The 17695-nt window shown below is 44.9% G+C and overlaps 1 protein-coding gene across 2 annotated transcripts in view; it reads left to right on the top strand.

Annotated features, from left to right (window-relative positions):
* MCMBP (minichromosome maintenance complex binding protein) overlaps nt 1–16150 on the top strand; it is a 48752-nt gene extending 32602 nt beyond the window's left edge. The window contains exons 9-16 of one of the 2 annotated variants that reach the window (XM_082720298.1): nt 3600–3772; nt 4155–4278; nt 5657–5774; nt 8932–9097; nt 10030–10163; nt 11115–11279; nt 14609–14697; nt 15047–16150. In XM_082720298.1, coding sequence (XP_082576424.1) covers nt 3600–3772; nt 4155–4278; nt 5657–5774; nt 8932–9097; nt 10030–10163; nt 11115–11279; nt 14609–14697; nt 15047–15173 — 1096 coding nt within the window. In that variant the 3' untranslated portion in view covers nt 15174–16150. Of the gene's footprint in view, nt 1–3599; nt 3779–4154; nt 4279–5656; nt 5775–8931; nt 9098–10029; nt 10164–11114; nt 11280–14608; nt 14698–15046 lie in introns of both variants that reach the window. The other variant, XM_082720297.1, reaches the window with a different exon arrangement.
* Nucleotides 16151–17695: the final 1545 nt, after the last annotated feature.

Raw genomic sequence — 17695 nt, 5'->3', positions numbered from 1 at the left:
TGTGCACATTTTTGTATATGTACATGTTTTTCTGAAACACCTGAGAGTAAGTTGTGTACATTATCCCTTAAATACTTGAGTCCATATTTCCTAAGAACAAGGACTTTCTCCTATGCAGTCAGAGTACAGCTATCAAAATTAGGAACTTTTAGAAAATTAGAAACACTAATCCATACTTCATACTTAATTTCACCAGTTATCTCAATCTTGTTTCTTCTGGTGATGTTTTTTTTGTTTTTGTTTTTTTCTTTTTCTTTTTTAAATTTTTTCTTCTTTTCCGTGAGTCAGGATCCGTAGGGTCACATGTTCCACTAATCTGGAACAGTCCTCAACTTCTGTCTTTCCTGAACTTGACACCTTTTTTTTTTTTTTTTTAACTTCGCCAAAATTCGTTTCTCACTGTTCTGGAGGCTGGGAAGTCCAAGAGTAAGGTGCTGACAGATCCATTGTCTAGTGAGGGCCCGTTTCCTGGTTGCAGATGGCTGTCTTTCCTTGTCCTCACCTGGCAGGAGCCTTGACACCTTTGAAGAGTACAGCCAGTCATTTTGTAGAATATCTGTTTGGGTTTATGTGGTCTTTCCTCTTGCTTAGAATCGGGCTGTCATATGAGGAGGCACTTTATGTCCGTGTGCGGCACTATTGGTGGTGGTAATTTTGATTGTTTGGTTAAGGTGGCATCTGCCAGGTTTCTGCACTGTTTTTCACTTTGTAATAAGTGATTTGGAAGGAGGTACTTGGAGATTACATTAATATCCATTTTCTTATTTAACTTTTGTCCACTTATTTATGTAAAATTTTATTTGTCGGAGAGAGTGTGCACGGGCATGTGCACAAGCATGGGAAGTAGCAGGCAAAGGAAGAGGGAGGAGCAGGTTTCCTGCTGAGCAAGGAGCCCCATGTTGGGTTCAATCCCAGGACCCTGGGATCATGACCTGAGCCAGAGGCAGACGCTTAACTGACTGAGCCACCCATGTGTCCCTCATCCACTTACTTTAATATCCATTGATGATTCTATTTTATTTTTAGTTAGAGCATGAGTGGAAGGGGCAGAGGGAGAGGGGGAGGAATCTCAACCAGATTCCGCACTGAGCATGGAGCCCGGTGCAGGGGTCAGTCCCACGACCCTGGGATGACAACCTGAGCTGAAACGAAGAGTCAGACACTCAACCGACTGCACCACTCGGGTGCCCCTGTCCATTGATGATTCTTGATCGGTAATAACCGATGGTGATTTTCTATTTCAGTCATTCCTTCTACACTTGTTTATTGGCCTTCTGTTAGAAGAGAGATTTTCCTTCTCATTTGTTTACTTAAGTAATTTGTTTATATCAGTGTGGCTGTTAGTCTGGTGCTCAAAATTCAGGTTTCCTCATTTGGCTAGTGAGAGTCATTGAAAGCAGGCTCTGCGTCTTTGCTGACATGACCTCATTTTTGAAAATGTTTTTCCTGGCACATATGCTGTTTCAGCCTCATCTGTCCTCCCTATTATCCGGCTGCAGTAGCAGCCATTTTTCTAAGGAACATCAGTTTGTTTTAGTGAGGAATTTTATTTAGAAGTCAAGATCTGAGTGCTTGTGTGCTCACTGGTATCAGGATGGTATTGCTTCTCTGCCCTTCTAATGGGCGGGGCTAGGAAATACATACACGCGCACACTGTGCACGTACAAGTAAATGCACATTTAGATACCCGTACACATGCATCTTCATGTATTTTCAAGTCTCTCAGAACTGTGAATTCACAGTGTTTCCAGTTCCAGTTCTGCACTCAGATGTTCTCCCTTCTCCCTTCCCATGTTTGTAGCCCCTCTTCTAACAGAAAGAGCTTGATTCTCATTGTTCTCAACGTCCTTCCACAGTGCAGAGAAGGTAATCTCAGAATCAGCAGTCCATACCGCGGCAAAAAACAAACTTTATAACTCGCATCCAAGATTGGTTTCCTTCCATTTCTTTTTATTTTAGAATGAGGCGTATAGTTAGAGTGCTGTGTCTAAAATCACCGGGGTGGGTTTTCTTCCCCGTTGGTCCTTTTGCTCATTATTCATTTTATGTGTTTAGGTTCAGTTGTTTTCCATTGCATTTCTCTTCAGAGTGTTTCTTTTGTCCTTACTGTTTTTTTTTTTTTAACATATTCATGAGTTTTTATTAGAGCATACACTAAGTTTGTGTGAAAGTGGTGGTACATGTTTTGAAGAGTTTAATTTTTAAACTTTTAAAATCTGTTAACATTTTCTCCTTTGTTTTGGTTTTTTAAGTATAGAAAACAATGACATTGTTGCCCAAATCAGAGCTATATACAAAGAATGTAGGGGTGCCTTCTCCCCTGCCCTGTTCCCACTCAAGCTCCATAGAGAACCAACCTGTTTCTGCCTTTATCTTTACTGTATTTTTTGCAAAAATAAGTAGACACGTGTATATTTTATTCCCCTTTATTATATAAAAGATAGCATATTATATGTATTCTTTTACACTTTCTCTCCACAGCTAACAATATATCCCGAGAATCCAGATCTTCCTCATTCTTCTTGTTTTGTCTTGAGTTTGCCGAGGAATGGAGTCAGAACCCCCCCCCCCCAACATAACAGTTTTCTTGTTGGGTATTGGACATTCAGCTTGATTTCCCTATAAGAAGAACTTACTTTTCACTATTACAATAAAGGGGGGGACACAGACATTTTTAAACAACTTTAAATAAACTTAAATAGCATTCCTTAATAATAGTATTGCAAATTGCTTGCCTTGGCTGTTTCTGGTGATGATTTTCCTGCTTCAGTCACTTCATTGGTTGAAGCCACTTAGTGCCCAGAGAGAGCCGGATGGCTTGGGGTGCCATCCTGGTGTGGCCATTTACCGGCCACGTGACTTCTGCAGGGCCTCACCTTCCTCACTGGAGACCAGGGTAGGTGAGGCATTAATGAATTGGTGTGTGCATAGAGAAGGACACTGCCTGGCACATGGTCCAGACCACGTACGGTTGTCGTCGTCCTTGTGTGTGAGGCAGGTGGTCATGTGAATGGGTAACTCTAGAGCAGCCTGTGAAGTCTGAAGTTCTAAACACATCTTAGTGATTTGTTTCAGTTGTATCATGGTAAATCCATTGTCTGCTAATTTATTTAGCAAATCTGAAAAACTCACACTTTTTAATTTCACCGCTTGACTACTCACTATTCAAGGGAGGTGTTATGGAGGAATAAAAGTTAGGAAAAACAATTAGCAAGATTAAGAGATGAATGGATCTTCCACACTGAGTAATAGATGCCTAATGGCTTATGAGAAAAAGACCCTGGTTTTTGAGACATGCTGTGAAGCGTTTCATGTCTCCGCTGAAGAAGTGATTTCAAAACACAGACGCTCTTCACCAGTGATGTGCTCTATCCCATTAACTGCAGCTACAGCATATTCAGTGGAAGTGTTCTTTTTCTTGAAAAACACATATATATCCTTGTGTGACCTAACTAGCTTGAGAACTGTGTGATCTGACCATTGAGAATGAGGAGCCATTTTCCATTCTCTAGGGAGACGTACAGGTGGAACTGTTCTTGGCTTGAATTCTCATGTTCAGAGATGTGGCTGTGACTTGTGACTTTCTCCTCTCTCCACAGGGATGCCTCTTCACTCCTGGATCCGATGGAATGCACGGACACGGCCGAGGAGCAAAGAGTGCACAGTCCTCCTGCTTCATTAGTGCCAAGAATTCATGTGGTTTTAGCCCAGAAGTTGCAGCACATCAATCCTTTACTGCCCGCTTGCCTTAACAAGGAGGAGAGCAAAACCTGTAAGTGTAAGTGCTAATGCCTTGGGAGCCAGAGACCGTGGGCCCCTGGGCGGGAGCCGCCTGCGGCGCGTGCTCTGCTCACGGTGGGGCCAAGGCAGCCAGATCCTCGTGCTCAGCCTCAGTCTCTCTAGTAGTTGCCGTGACCCTGGCCCGTTTTCCTTCCCATTAATTCTCTTTATTAAGATGAGGCAAAAAAGAGTTTACACACTGTCTTATCTCAAAGATTGGCATCACTTAATGACCAGTATTTAAGTCTACACTAGTTGTCTAGTGACTTTAGTGCTTTGTTCCACTTGGGTTTGTTTTTTTTTTTTCCTTCTTAGCCTGAGACACTCAGGAGGGGCTGGTGTGTGTGTCTGAGTGGTCTCCCTCCCTTCTCCAGTCGTTTCAGGTTTCATGTCTGAATTGTCTCCCGTCCGCGCAGAGCTGCTTGGGTTCCTCACGCATGCGCTTCTGGGAGACAGCTTGGCCGCCGAGTACCTGATCCTGCATCTCATCTCCACTGTGTAAGTGCCAGGCTCCCGGCGGCTGGCGGTGGGGGGTGGTGCCGGCGGCGCAGGAGAGCAGGAAGGTTGCTCAGGCCGTTGGTGTTACAGTTCAGTAGCTGCATCATCAGGTGGTTTTTATCCAGTGTGACAAGTGTTACATCAAATCACACATTCTTTGTCCACCTTTTTTGTTTCACATGTAACCTTTGATTATGTCTCCCTTAAATATAAGAGCCACAGTCAGACCGAGAACCTGGCTGATAAGTAAAATGAGCTGTTTTATTCTTTCTGCATTCTGAATTCTTGGTTTATACATCCCACAGCTCTGCAAGGCCCACGTGCGCACATGTCATTTGTAGGTGAAGGTGCTCACCTCCTTTCCACCTCACCGCAGGTCTCTGGTTCCCGATTTCCGAAGTAATGGGTGTTTTCAGCAAGTTCCAGGAGCATAAAGAAGCTGGAAACTGGGGCGCCTGGGTGGCTCAGTGGGTTAAAGCCTCTGCCTTCGGCTCAGGTCATGATCCCAGGGTCCTGGGATCGAGCCCCACATCGGGCTCTGCTCTGCAGGGAGCCTGCTTTCTCCTCTTTCTCTCTCTCTGCCTGCCTCTCTGCCTACTTGTGGTCTCTGTCTGTCTGTCAAATAAATAAATAAAATCTTTAAAAAAAAAAAAAAAAAAAAGAAGCTGGAAACTGTCGGTCATCTCACCCACTGAGAGATGATCTCCGTTAACACATTTGGCTCGTGTTTGTTTCATCTTTTTTGTTTACATATGCGTGCATCCCTGCACAGGTCTCCGTGGTACTCTAAACGCTGATCTTGTTTTTATCATTTACTATGTCTTAAACATTCTTCCTTTGTAATTCTTCATGAACTTTTCAATGGCTGCACGGTATTTCATTGTAGACCATTGTCCTAGTTCCGTAAATGCTGGTTTCCTAACTTCCCTCAGTTCCAAATGACCCTGCAGTCAGTGCCTTTGCTCTTCACATCCTGCCTCGGCTAGGATTTCAGACCGCAGCACATAATGGTTGAGTGCACAGGCTTTGGAGCCAAACCCCACAGGTTCAAATCCAGCTCTCCCACATCCTGCTGTGTGAACTCGGGCATGTTACTTCAGATTTCTGTCTCAGATTTCTCACCTGTACAGCGAAGGTGACTTGCCTCAGAGAGCCTGGGAATTACAGGAGACAGTTAAGTGCTGAGCAGTCCTGGCGCATGTGCAATGCTCACACGCAAATGCTGGCTATTATTGTTATTCTGATAAGTGAACTGGTCAGAGTAATTTGCTTTATTTTTAATGACAATATTTTGCTAATCTTTGGTTGCTTTTCAATGGAAATTGGAATCCACCTGAATATCTTACCGGTCGGTTTCTTTTTTTTTTTTTTTTTCTAGGTATACAAGAAGAGATGTTCTTCCACTGGGAAAATTCACAGTTAACTTGAGTGGTTGCCCACGGAATAGTACCTTCACAGAACACTTGTACCGGATTATTCAACATCTTGTTCCAGCAGTAAGATCAATATAAAAATTATTATAAATAGTAATTATTAGAGATCTGAACACACTGGGGCGCCTGGGTGGTTCATTCAGTTAAGCATCTGCCTTTGGCTCAGGTCATGATCCGATGGTCCTGGAATTGAGCCCCACGTTGGGCTCCTTACTCAGGAATCTGCTTCTCCCTCTGCCTCTGCCCCTCCCCCCTCCACTCATGTTCTCTCTTGCTCGCTCTGGTCTCTCTCTCAAATAAATTAAAACAAAAAGAAAACCTGAGCACACTTTAAAAACTCATCTAATTGTCTTTCAGTCAACCCAAGTATTTAAATTTGAAATTGTAATAGATCTTATTAAGGGGAAACAAAGCCTGCCAGGTTCCACAATTTACATACTCACCCCGAAACACTTCGCTTTTCTTTTATTGCCTTAGCACAAATTTCTGTGACTCTTACGGCACGATTGCAAGTAAATCCCTTAAAATTAGGCTGTTAGTTGATCCCAGTTTGTGCAACTTGGTATCTGTCCTTTGTGTGCATTAAAATCGTAAGTCTTTAAATAAATTTAGCCTGAATTACAAGAGCATAATTCATTTAGTTGAGGTAGTAAAGATCTTTATCTCCATGGCCCAATTTTTAATTCCTGTTTAGAAAGTCGAGCTGCCTTTGTTTGCCAGGGTGTGTGGAATGCAGGGTTTGTGTGGTGGTGAGACACTGGGAAGGAGAGAGTTGCTTTTGACTCGTCATGTGACTGACAATGCTGATCACTTCTTCTTTTGGAGATTTAAGAGGTTAAAATAGATCATTCATGTGACCGTGTCGTTGGAGGGTTCCAGGCCCGTAAACAGCAGAGAACCAAACAGACTAGCATTTCTCACACTCCTTGCCTCACTTGGCACTCTGACAAAACTATGGAGGACTCAAAGAGGTGTAGTTTATCTGGGTTGTTTTTATTACCAGTTTGCCGTAGTAGAAATTAAAACTAAAAATAGACTAAAATATTCATGAAAATATATCAATATATCAATTACATATGAACATAAAATATTTTTGTTTAACAATAGCATTTTCCCAATTCAAAGAACATTAGTGATAAAAGTGACATGGTTTAAAATTTTTACCAATCTCTTTAATACCTGGATTAATAGAAGACTGCTGAATTGAAGAACCCTTTCTGCATTCAGTCTTTCGTAATAGGATGTTTTGATTAAAGTATATGACAGAAAGCTGGCCTTTTTGGATAGCTGTGGATTTCTTGGATACTGGACTAAAACTGCCCACATGATGTTTTCTTTTTCTTTTTTCTTTTTTTTTTTTTAAATTTTAAGATTTTATTTATTTGTCAGAGAGAGAGCGTACAAGCACAGGGGGTGCAAAGGGAGAAGGAGAAGCAGGTGCTCTGCTGAGCAGCAAGCCCGATGCGGGACTCAATCCCAGAACACTGGGATCATGAACAGAGCCGAAGCCAGACACATAACCGACCGAGCCACCCAGGCGTCCCCCTACATAACATTTTCTTGAAGGATAGTTGCAAGTGTGAAATCTCTAATGTCCTCAATGAATTTTTTATACTCTGCTGTAGTAAATTCATTGGTCTGTCTTGCATATCGAATGGGTCTTTTATCCATGCATGATTTTGACCTCATGGATTCTATAAAAATTGTGTCAGCAACTCCTTGGGAGTTCCCTGGACCACATTTTGGGAATTGCTGAAATAGTCAGGTTTTAGATTATTGTAGCAGAACACCAACAGATAATAAGTAAATACAGAATCTGCCATTGAAGTGCCACAGGAAGAATAAAGGCCCAGGAGAAGGGGACTGGGGAGCACGGGGCTGGGGGAGAGTTGCTCACGTGTGCAGTGTGGGAGCACAGCCGCACGCCTCTGTTGGGGGGAATGTCGGTGCTGGGAGAGAGGAGAGGACAGGCACAGAGGCTTTGAGGCAGCTGTGCGCTCGGCAGCTGGAGGCACGCAGACAGGCTGGTGCGGCTGGTGCGGAGTGAGTTCTGGGGAGAAGGGAAGGAAGTCCAGTCTGAGCAGCAGCCGAGTGCCCAGACGGGCATGAGTTACGTTTCTAAATATAAGTTATTTCCTTTTTGATCTTTTTATTTTGCATCGCTTTGTAGTGGGTTTGTGGGTTTCACTCTTTCATTGTTACCGTATCCCACTCCCTTCCATTCCTCTTGTGTGTTTTTCTGGGGCCGAACTCTTTCTGAACACTTGGCTCGCTCATATCTTGTTCGTTTTCACGGTGGGTTCCGTATACACGACCTGCTTCTGCTGATGTGGACCTAGACCCTGCCGTGTGCCCCTTGTGTTTTGACAGACTGGGCTTCTTTAGGGCTTGTTGGCTTCTATCTATAAAATGTTCCCAGCCCTCTGCCCCATTTTCTTTGCATCACTGAGCCATAGTACAGTAATCCCATAAATTCTGAAAGTTTCTCTCTTCCTTGGTCCCCTTCTTCCCAGTTCCAGTCCCCGCCCTTACCACACAAACTTCTGTTTAGGCTGGAGGGATAGGAGGGGAGAGTGGTGTGTGAAGCAGGTGCAGAGGGCTTTGACTGGTGGGCTCAGAGAGCCGGAGGGGGTGCGAAGGGGTCTAACAGACCCTGGGCTAAGGTCGGATGAGGAGGCGGCCTACAGCGCGTTCTAGGACCTGCAGTGCCCGGGCCCCGCACAGCGCGCTCTGCTCCTCAGCTCTCTTTGCGACAGCGTGAGTCTGAGGAATGACTGTGATTTTAATGATTTTAACTCCAGGAGCACCGAAGAAAATTAAGCTTTTCTCTTCCCATCTTCAATAAATAAATATTTTCTGTTTTGCTAGCCTGGAGTTGCGTTAGATAGAAGAATTCAAGCTTCTGAATATTTGGCAGATGCATCTGAATTATCTATCGTTTGTTTCTGCTTTGCTGGTAAATTAGAAATTCAGAATACTGCACAAAACAGTTGAGAATAAAACAGCACATAGAATAGTGAAATTCTTATTTAAGATGTAGCTTTATTATTTAAGGTGTATATATAACATTTTTGCTTTAAGAGCTCAAGAAGCCACGAAGCTACATCCTTAGAAATTAAGATTTTCCTTATACACAAATGGAAAGTATTTAACCCCAAATATGTATTCTGAAAACAAGGAAATTTTATTTCTCGCTCATTAAAAAAATTTCTCTTTGCAGTCTTTTCGTCTGCAAATGACTATAGAGAACATGAACCATTTGAAATTCATCCCCCATAAAGACTATACAGCCAACCGCCTGGTCAGCGGGCTCCTGCAGCTCCCGAGCAACACTTCCCTCGTGATCGATGAGACTCTCCTCGAGCAGGGGCAGCTGGATACGCCAGGTACAGACACGGGTGTCTCCCTGCATGTCGAACCTCCCATGAAAGCCAGATCTGGTGATGACTTGTAGAAGAATCATTCATCGAGAGACACTCACATTTCACAAGTATTTAAGATCAAGGCTTGCCATGTGAATTTGTCTAATGGGGGAACTGTCCACTCACAGCCCGTGTCCATCGGCTGGGTTTTGTCCTGCTGTAAACATGGTATAGTGATGGGACAAGGACGCTGCAAGTTGCTCTTGAGAGGCTGAGAAGGAGATCTTGCCTTTAGTCATCTGTTAGCTTAAAAGAAAAGTGTAGAGAAGATCTAATAAACCATTTTTTACTGTGAGTGTAAAGTTTAAAATTTTTTTATCAAAGACTCTGGAAAAAGGTTGGAAGGGTTGAACTAACCTCAGTTATGGAACTTGTTATAAATTGGCAAGGAAACTGGTTGCTTTATTTGTGCTCAAATGACATTTGAGAAGACACTTTGCTGGCGGTAAGTTCAAAAGGTAAAGGTAGAAGAAAAAAAATAGTGTGGACGGGTATCCTTAAGACACAGATGAATATAAAACATCTGTAAAATTCAGTAATTTTACTTCTTTGCATAAAAATCATTTTAGTTCTACCATATTGTTTTAGACCTGTGAACACACCATACAGAAAGTGATTATGCTTACTGGGAACCTGTCTTATGCCCAGTTGCATACAAGATGCTAGATTAGATTTTGGGGGGTCTTGGCCCCAAAATACATTTATGTAGGTTGACCAGTATTGTCTGTGAAGCCTATTACTTAGTGAACATTTAGCTTAGGAAGTTGAACAGTGGTGAGATACTTTTGTTTGTTTCTTTCTTTCTTTTTTAAAGCAGTAGAAATGTCATGTCTTACAGCATTTGTTTAGGTGATTAAAATCAAGTAAGCAAAAAAAAAAAATTTTTTTTTCCCTAGGTGTTCATAATGTGACTGCCCTGAGCAACCTAATAACGTGGCAAAAGGTGGATTATGACTTCAGTTACCACCAGATGGAATTCCCCTGCAATATTAATGTGTTTATTACTTCGGAGGGGCGGTCACTCCTTCCGGTACGGTGAGGTATTGTAAGATGGAGGGAGGTTACCTTGGAAGGATCCTGTATTTTTGTTTTGTTTCTTGGCATGACTTGTTATTGAGAGGTTAAACTTGTTTTACAATTGGGGCTGCTGATTATTAGCAAGAGAATTGATTATTTTGTTCCTGCCTGGAGGATGAAAACCCATCTGTGAGGAACCAGATATGGCAAATCACAAGACAAGCAGAGGAAGGCTGTTGGGCGCAGCAACTCCCACATCCAGGCATAGAAAGTAGTAGCTGTCTATAAATTGCCTGATTCACATCTAGACCTTTGTTCTTACTGTCTCGGTCCCATTGTTTTCTGTCAATCTAACGTGAGAAATACTTCAGAGTTCCTTTTAAAATGTTCCCGATGACATGGTAATTATTTTTGTGCTTTATAGTGAAATGCTCTGGTAAATCATCAGAGTGACTGATGAAGAGAGCTTTTAATTGAGTTTTTTCATGTTGAGAAGTACGCCCAGTTGTTTCCAAAGGTGTACAGTCTCTGTGAACTCATGGTCACTGTGATTTATGAGAAATTGCTTGTGAACAAGAATGAAGTGGCCCGTGTGTAGGTTTTTTGTGGGAAAGTGTGGTTTGCTTTATGTGGTTTCTAGAAAGGCAGATCCAGTAAGACACAGAGTACAGATTCCAAGATTAAGGAAACCTTGAAAGAATTTTAAGTAGCTGCTTTTTAGAGGCTGGCGGCCTTTGTGTCGCTTGTCCTGTCGAGGAGGGGACAGGAGGGGTCGGTAACCAAAGAAGGGCTCACTCTAGCCATGAGCGCTGAGGGCGTCCCGGCGCTTGTGGGTTCGTGGTAAAAAGTGCCCCCCCTCCCCTCCCCCGGGAGGGACAGTCGTCCCCGATACCTTCGCCGCCTCCTGACGCACCCGGACGGGCGGTGGAGCAGCGCGGCGAACCGCGTGGGCTTGTCTCCGCAGGCGGACTGCCGCATCCACCTGCAGCCGCAGCTCGTGCCGCCCAACATGGAGGAGTACACGGACAGCCTCCTGTCGGCCGTGCTGCCCTCCCTGCTCAACAAGTTCCGCATCTACCTGACGCTGCTCCGCTTCCTGGACTACAGCATCTCCGACGAGATAACCAAGGTGCGTGTGCGGCGCCGGATCCGCGGCCCGGGCTGCCCTAGACGGTGCGGTGCGCGCGGGCTCCGGGCTCCCGGCCAGCCGCGTGGGCGGGGCGGTCTCCGGGCGTCGGCCGTCGGGCCGTCTGGCCGTCTGGCCGTCTGTCCGTCTGGCCGGCTCCGTCCCGCGTGCCGTGGTCCCTCAGCCGGCGCGGGAGAGACCCGGGACTGCTTTGTCCGTTTGCCGTGTCATCCCCCGGATGGTCACCTGCGTGGACTCGCGGCGCCGCGCGGTCCTCTCCTTCCGGCGCTCGGGACCCGCGTGGTTCTCGAAGGCCAGATCGGCCGCGGCCGGTTCCGTCCAGTTGTCGCGTATCTGGGGCGGTCTTGGTTTCTCCGCGTTTGAAACCGCTTCTCCTGGACGTAGAGTGCTCGGTGTGAAGACTTGTTCCTTCAGCACTCTGTCCGTGTGTCCTCCCGTCGCCCGCTGGCCCCGGGGGCTCCGAGGGCCGCTGCTTCGGGCTCAGGGGCTCCCCCGCGCTGGTGCCGTCCAGACTCTCCCCGGGTCCGGCCGGGCCGCGGGCGCCGCCTGTGGGGCTGCGGCGCTCAGGCCGCGGGCCGGGCCGGCTGCTCGCGTGTGCGGGGGGACGCGCGTCGGGCCGGAGTGTGCGAGGAGTTTGGGGAGGCTTTGGCCGATGAATTTGTTGAAATTCCTTTCTGCCTCTTTCTCCTTCCTCCTTCCAGCACTGCTGAGGGTGTGGGCGCGCGTGACGGCGGCTCACAGTCGCGGGGGCTCCGTGCTTCTTTCTTCCTCCCTTCGCTTCTCCTGCACCGACCGGCCGCGGGCGGCCCACCTTTCTGCACATTGCAGACTTGCTCCGCCTGCCGCGCAAGGCTCAGCCTCGTTCCCAGGGAATTTTAAGTCTCAATCACCTTGTTCAGCTTCAGAATTTGTTTGCTTTTTATTTTTTTTTTTTAAGGCTTTATTCAGAGAGAGCGAGTGAGTGGAGGAGAGAGAAACGATCCCAAGCAGACTCCACACTGAGCGTGGAGCCCAGTGCTGTGCCCCGTCCTGTCCCCGGTCCACAACCCCAGGGTCATGATCTGAGCTGAAACCAAGAGTTAGAGGCTTGACTGACTGAGCCAGCCACCCCTCTATTTGCCTTTTTAACCCCCAAAGATTTTATTTATTTATTTATTCGAGAGAGATGAGCAGCAGGCAGAGAGAGAGGAAGGGAAGCAGGCTCCCTGCTGAGCAGAGAGCCGGATACAGGGCGCGATCCTAGGACCCTGGGATCATGACCTGAGCCGAAGGCAGAGGCTTAACCCACTGAACCAGCCAGGCGCCCCTCTGCTTGCTTTTAAAATAATCTCTCTCTATACTTTTTTATTCATGGTGACAGCATTCTCATGCTTTGTCTTAGTTCTTTATATGTGGTTTTCTCTAGTTCTTTGAATATATTTAAAGAGCTGATTTAAACTCTTTCTCGAGGGGCACCTGACTGGTTCAGTTGGTTCAGCATCTGCCTTTGGCTCAGGTCATGATCCCAGGGTCCTGGGATCGAGCCCCGCACCAGGGTCCCTACTCAGCGTGCAGTCTGCTTCTCCCTCTCCACCACTTGTGCTCTCTCGTGTGTGTGCTTGTGCGCAGTCTCTCTCCCTCTCAAATAAGTAGATAAAATTGAAAAAAAAAAAAAAAATAGGGCCCCTGGGCAGCTCAGTGGGTTAAGTCTCTACCTTCAGCTCAGGTCATGATCTCAGGGTCCTGGGATCGAGCCCCGCATCGGGCTCTCTGCTCAGCGGGGAGCCTGTTTCCCCCTCTCTCTCTGCCTGCCTCTCTGCCTACTTATGATCTCTGCCTGTCAAAAAAAAAAAGTCTTTGTCTAGCAAGTCCAATATTTGGGCTTCCTCGAGGACCGTTCTGTTGACTTCTTTGTTTCCAGCGAAGGGGTCCAGATACTCTTGTTTCTGTGTCTCATTTTTGTTTTGAAAACCAGATATGTGGAAGCCAGGATAGCTCTGCTCTGCTGCGGTGGATCCTCCCCACCTAGGGTTTGTTGTTGCTTATTGACTCTTCGAATGAACTCTGTGAAGCACATTCTTTGTATGCATCTCCTGGAGTGTCTGCGAGCTCACTGGTCAGTCAGTGATCAGATAGAAATTTAATTTCCTTAGATGCCTGGGAACAGGTCTCCCAGTCAAAGCCAAGGGCCCGGGCCCTGTGTGCACAGGGGGCAGGCCTCCAGCACTCCGGCACACAGTGTACAGCTGGGACCCGCTCTTCTCTTTCTGCCTGCACAGAACAGTCACTCAGGTCAGCTTAGGGCCTCCTCCAATCAGTGTGCGCGCAGCCTTTTGCATGTGGGTGACCTGCACTCCTGGGGAGATAGAGATCGTCCTTTGGGGGCTTTAGGGGGAAAATTTTTCATTTTCTAGTTTTTTCTTTTTTTTTTTTTTTTTTTAAAGATTTTATTTTTTTATTTGACAGAGAGAGATTACAAGTAGGCAGAGAGGCAGGCAGAGAGAGAGAGGAGGAAGCAGGCTCCCTGTGGAGCAGAGAGCCTGATGCGGGACTCGATCCCAGGACCCTGAGATCATGACCCAAGCCGAAGGCAGTGGCTTAACCCACTGAGCCACCCAGGCGCCCCTCTAGTTTTTTCTTTTAAGGATTTTGGTGGGTTGTCTGTTTGCCCCGACTACTATCCAGTGTGTGAAGCAGCCGGGTTGATTAGTAATTGCTTCTGATTTTGATAAATTCCCTGGGAGAAGAGGCTGTTCACCTTGGGTAAGCCGAGTCTGGCTGAATGAAGACAGCCTTGCACGTGGATTCTCGCCGGCAGAGAGTGACAGATCTCAGGAATGGTGCTTTGAAAGAACTCTCTCCTGCGGTCTCCAGGCTGTCCCTTTTCAGGGCGTGGGGGGAGGTGTGGGAAAATGAAAGTGCCCCAGAGCCCAGTGTTCTTTCTTGAACAAATGCTCCCTGTGTTCTGGTTAATTTTCAGATTCTAGAAGAAGCAGATTCTGATAGTTTTTGCTAGTGTTCTTGTACCCGTCAGTGGTGGGCAGAATTTTCTGAGGCCCCCCCCTCACTCTGCCACTTTTGCTGACGTCACCCTGCCCTGTTGGCCTTGCACATTGCTGACCTGATGTTTGCCTGGACGCCTGCCTGCTCTGTGGGCAGCGTTGGCCTGCGGGTGAGGCGGGACTTTCACCCTCCTTTCTCTGAAGAAGCCTAAGCAGGGCTGATACCTCGTTTGCACATCGGCCAATGGACCTTGTTACTTTTTCCCTGCGTAATACACAGTGCTTGTTCATAAGCAGTCGTGCTCAAGTGCACTTACTCTCTCGGTACAGGCAGTTGAAGATGACTTTGTGGAAATGCGCAAGAGCGACCCTCAGAGCATCACCGCAGATGACCTCCACCAGCTGCTCATTGTGGCTCGGTGAGTAGTCCGTATCCGTGATTGCTGTTCTAGTGAGCTCGGTGTGTACCTTCTGATTTTTAGGAGTAACTGAGATTTGTACCAGTGGAAAGGTTTTTCCGTTAAGGGTTTAGTGAAGGGGGATTGTGTTTGGCCGGTGATCAGTGGAACTGGCTGGCTTTTTTGTCTCTAACCTTCAAAGAACCCTTCGTGGAGGTCTAACTTGGCTCTTGACTTGTCTGTAGCTGCCAGATGGTCGTGACCCCTAACCCAGCATATCTGAGGTTCTTTAAAAAAAAAAAAAGGAAAGAAAAAGAACTAGATCCTGTCCTGGGTCTACACTTAAATCCGTTTCTGTGTTTCACGCCAGGTTTCTGTCTCTCAGTGCCGGTCAGACAACACTGTCAAGAGAGCGATGGCTCAGAGCAAAGCAGCTGGAGTCTTTAAGAAGAACCAGGCTTCAGCAGCAGAAATGTGTGAATGGAAATGAACTTTAAAGATCTGACGTCTAGGAGAGTAGTGGGCAGATTGTGGCCACATTATTGTAAAATTCAAATACCATTTATACCACATTGTTTTGTAGATAATTTGTATCAAAAACCAATGACTTTTCCTGAAATCAGCCTGGTAACATCCGAAGTTTATATAATATTCAGTAAGGGCTTTTACCTTACTGATTTTATGGAACTTTTGATTGTTTTATAATTATATAAATTAGTAACAATGTACAAAAATGTATTTGATATTAAAAGTTTAATATTGATGATAATGTTGCTGATACCATTTCCTTAGTTTCAGCTAAGTCATAGTCAGTCAGACTCTGTTGATGCTAATGTCAACAGAAATGTTGACACTTGTCACTTGAAAATGGTTGGAATTCCAAAGTCAGACGAGTTGTTCTCTTGAGATTTTTACAATGTCTTTCCAATTAACGGTGGGTCTGAATGTGTTTAGTGGTCAAAGTTTGGGGAATGGTGTGTACCTGCCATTAGTTCACATGACTGTGTGAAATTCTGTAGTATCATTTCCCAAACATTTGACCACAGAAGTTTTTTTTCCACTTAACAGTTGTTAATAACCTACAGAATTAGTCTTTTTTACATGACAGTGGTTCCCAGACTTTTGGATTCCATGGACCAGTAACATTTCCAAAAATTTGGGGGACAGGGTTGCCAGTGTATTTTGCCAAGTAATCTGAAAGAAACCACTGTATTATATCACTTTTTTTTTCATGAAAGGACAGTCTCAGAATGAGAATCCTTTAAATGGAATAAATACAGCTTTTTTGGAAAAAAAACCCTACATTGTCCTTGTTTTTCTCATTTCACCCCCATGCATTTGGGAACCACTGTTTTATGGAACTTAAAGGAATGCTGCCCTAGGATAGGTTGTTTTGCCCAAATAGGAAGAAAGCAAAGTTAACTTTTTAAAATATGCCTTCTGTAGAAAATAAAGTTTTAAATTGTTTTCCTAATTGTCATTTAGTTGCTTTGATGATGGTGTTGGATTTTAAACTTTTGTGCAAGTTTTTCCATTAGTTCCAGATGTGTTAGTCAATGAACATATCTGCTAATCCAGGAATACCCAAGAAAGCCATAGGTAAGTTTTTCCCAGACCAATTACAGATTTAACTTTTTTTTTTTAAAGATTGTATTTATTTGACAGAAACAGAGGGAGAGGGGGAAGCAGGTTCCCTGCTGAGCAGAGAGCCTGATGCGGGGCTCGATTCCAAGACACCAGGATCATGACCTGAGCCAAAGGCAGAAGCTTAACTGTGACTGAGTCACCCAGGTGCCCCTAACGTAAAAGTTTTTCTTTTTTTTTTTTCTTTTTTTTAAAGGTTTTATTTATTTATTTAACGGAGACCACAAGTAGACAGAGAGGCAGGCAGAGAGAGGAAGGGAAGCAGGCTCCCCGCCGAGCAGAGAGCCCGACTAGGGGCTTGATCCCAGGAACCTGGGATCATGACCCGAGCTGAAGGCAGAGGCTTTAACCCACTGAGCCACCCAGGAGCCCCTAAAAGTTTTAAAGTAGCAAAAATATCATTACCCATACTTAGAAAGCAATTTAATACAGTATAGTAGTGTAATTATGGTATCAAGAATGTTTGGAAAGTTTAGACCATTTTTTTAAGTTATCAGTGGTTATGTATGAAGATTAATGTTTGTTGGTTTTTTTTTTTTTTTTTTTTTTTAAGCCAGTAACTTACCTAGTGGGACACAGATCAGCTAAAGGATCCTGTAAGTATTGTTTTGGCACCCTTCCCCCACTCCCTCCAAATTGATATTGCTAAACATTAAGGAAACAGGGTCAGGCTTGAAAAGCAAGGAATTCATTATGCCTAATGAACTGAAGTAGAAATGACTAGCTGTTTAACTTTTCCTAAACTCCCAATCTATTTTTACAAACTAATGTAAATAATGTTTATATTTAAAATTCTAACTGGCTTTCATTTTTATAACTGGTAGAGTAAACTTCCTTAATCTTCTAGAAACAAAATGAAGATTCAACTGGATTTGTGGGAACAAAATTCCAGAGAGTAGATTAGTTACTGCGGTTCTTGTGCAGACGTGAGTTGTAATTTACCAAAGAGAAGTACGTAATTTGCTTGATCTTGCAGAAAAGTTCCCTTGAAGGGAAAATGCTCTTTCAAATAAACAAAACTTCCCCAATTATTAGTACTTTGGGTTATTTTTCATTATTGTAAGACCCCATAATGTGTGAGAAAAGGTCTGACGCCCTTCTTATGGGAAACCTTTACTAAAAGCTTCCTGTGGGAGGTTGTGCAGTCTCTTGTTGGGTTCTCACTGGGGAAGGAGCCCGGAACCTGGGCTTCAGAACCACCTTTCTTTCCTGGTTTGCCCACACACTGGACAGGAACGGTTGCTATTCCTATTGGAGTCAGTGGGAAACTGACCCTAACACCCTGCCTAGAATCAAACATTGCCTTCTTTTTAGTTTCCACAAATCTCTTTGGGACACATTTCGTGGAGCTTAAAAGATACATTTATCACTTGAC

Source organism: Mustela nivalis, assembly GCF_964662115.1.
Source record: "Mustela nivalis genome assembly, chromosome: 2".
Classification (NCBI taxonomy): domain Eukaryota; kingdom Metazoa; phylum Chordata; class Mammalia; order Carnivora; family Mustelidae; genus Mustela; species Mustela nivalis.
The sequence above is the reverse complement of the archived record's forward strand: the minus strand, read 5'-3'. Positions and strand labels throughout refer to the sequence as shown.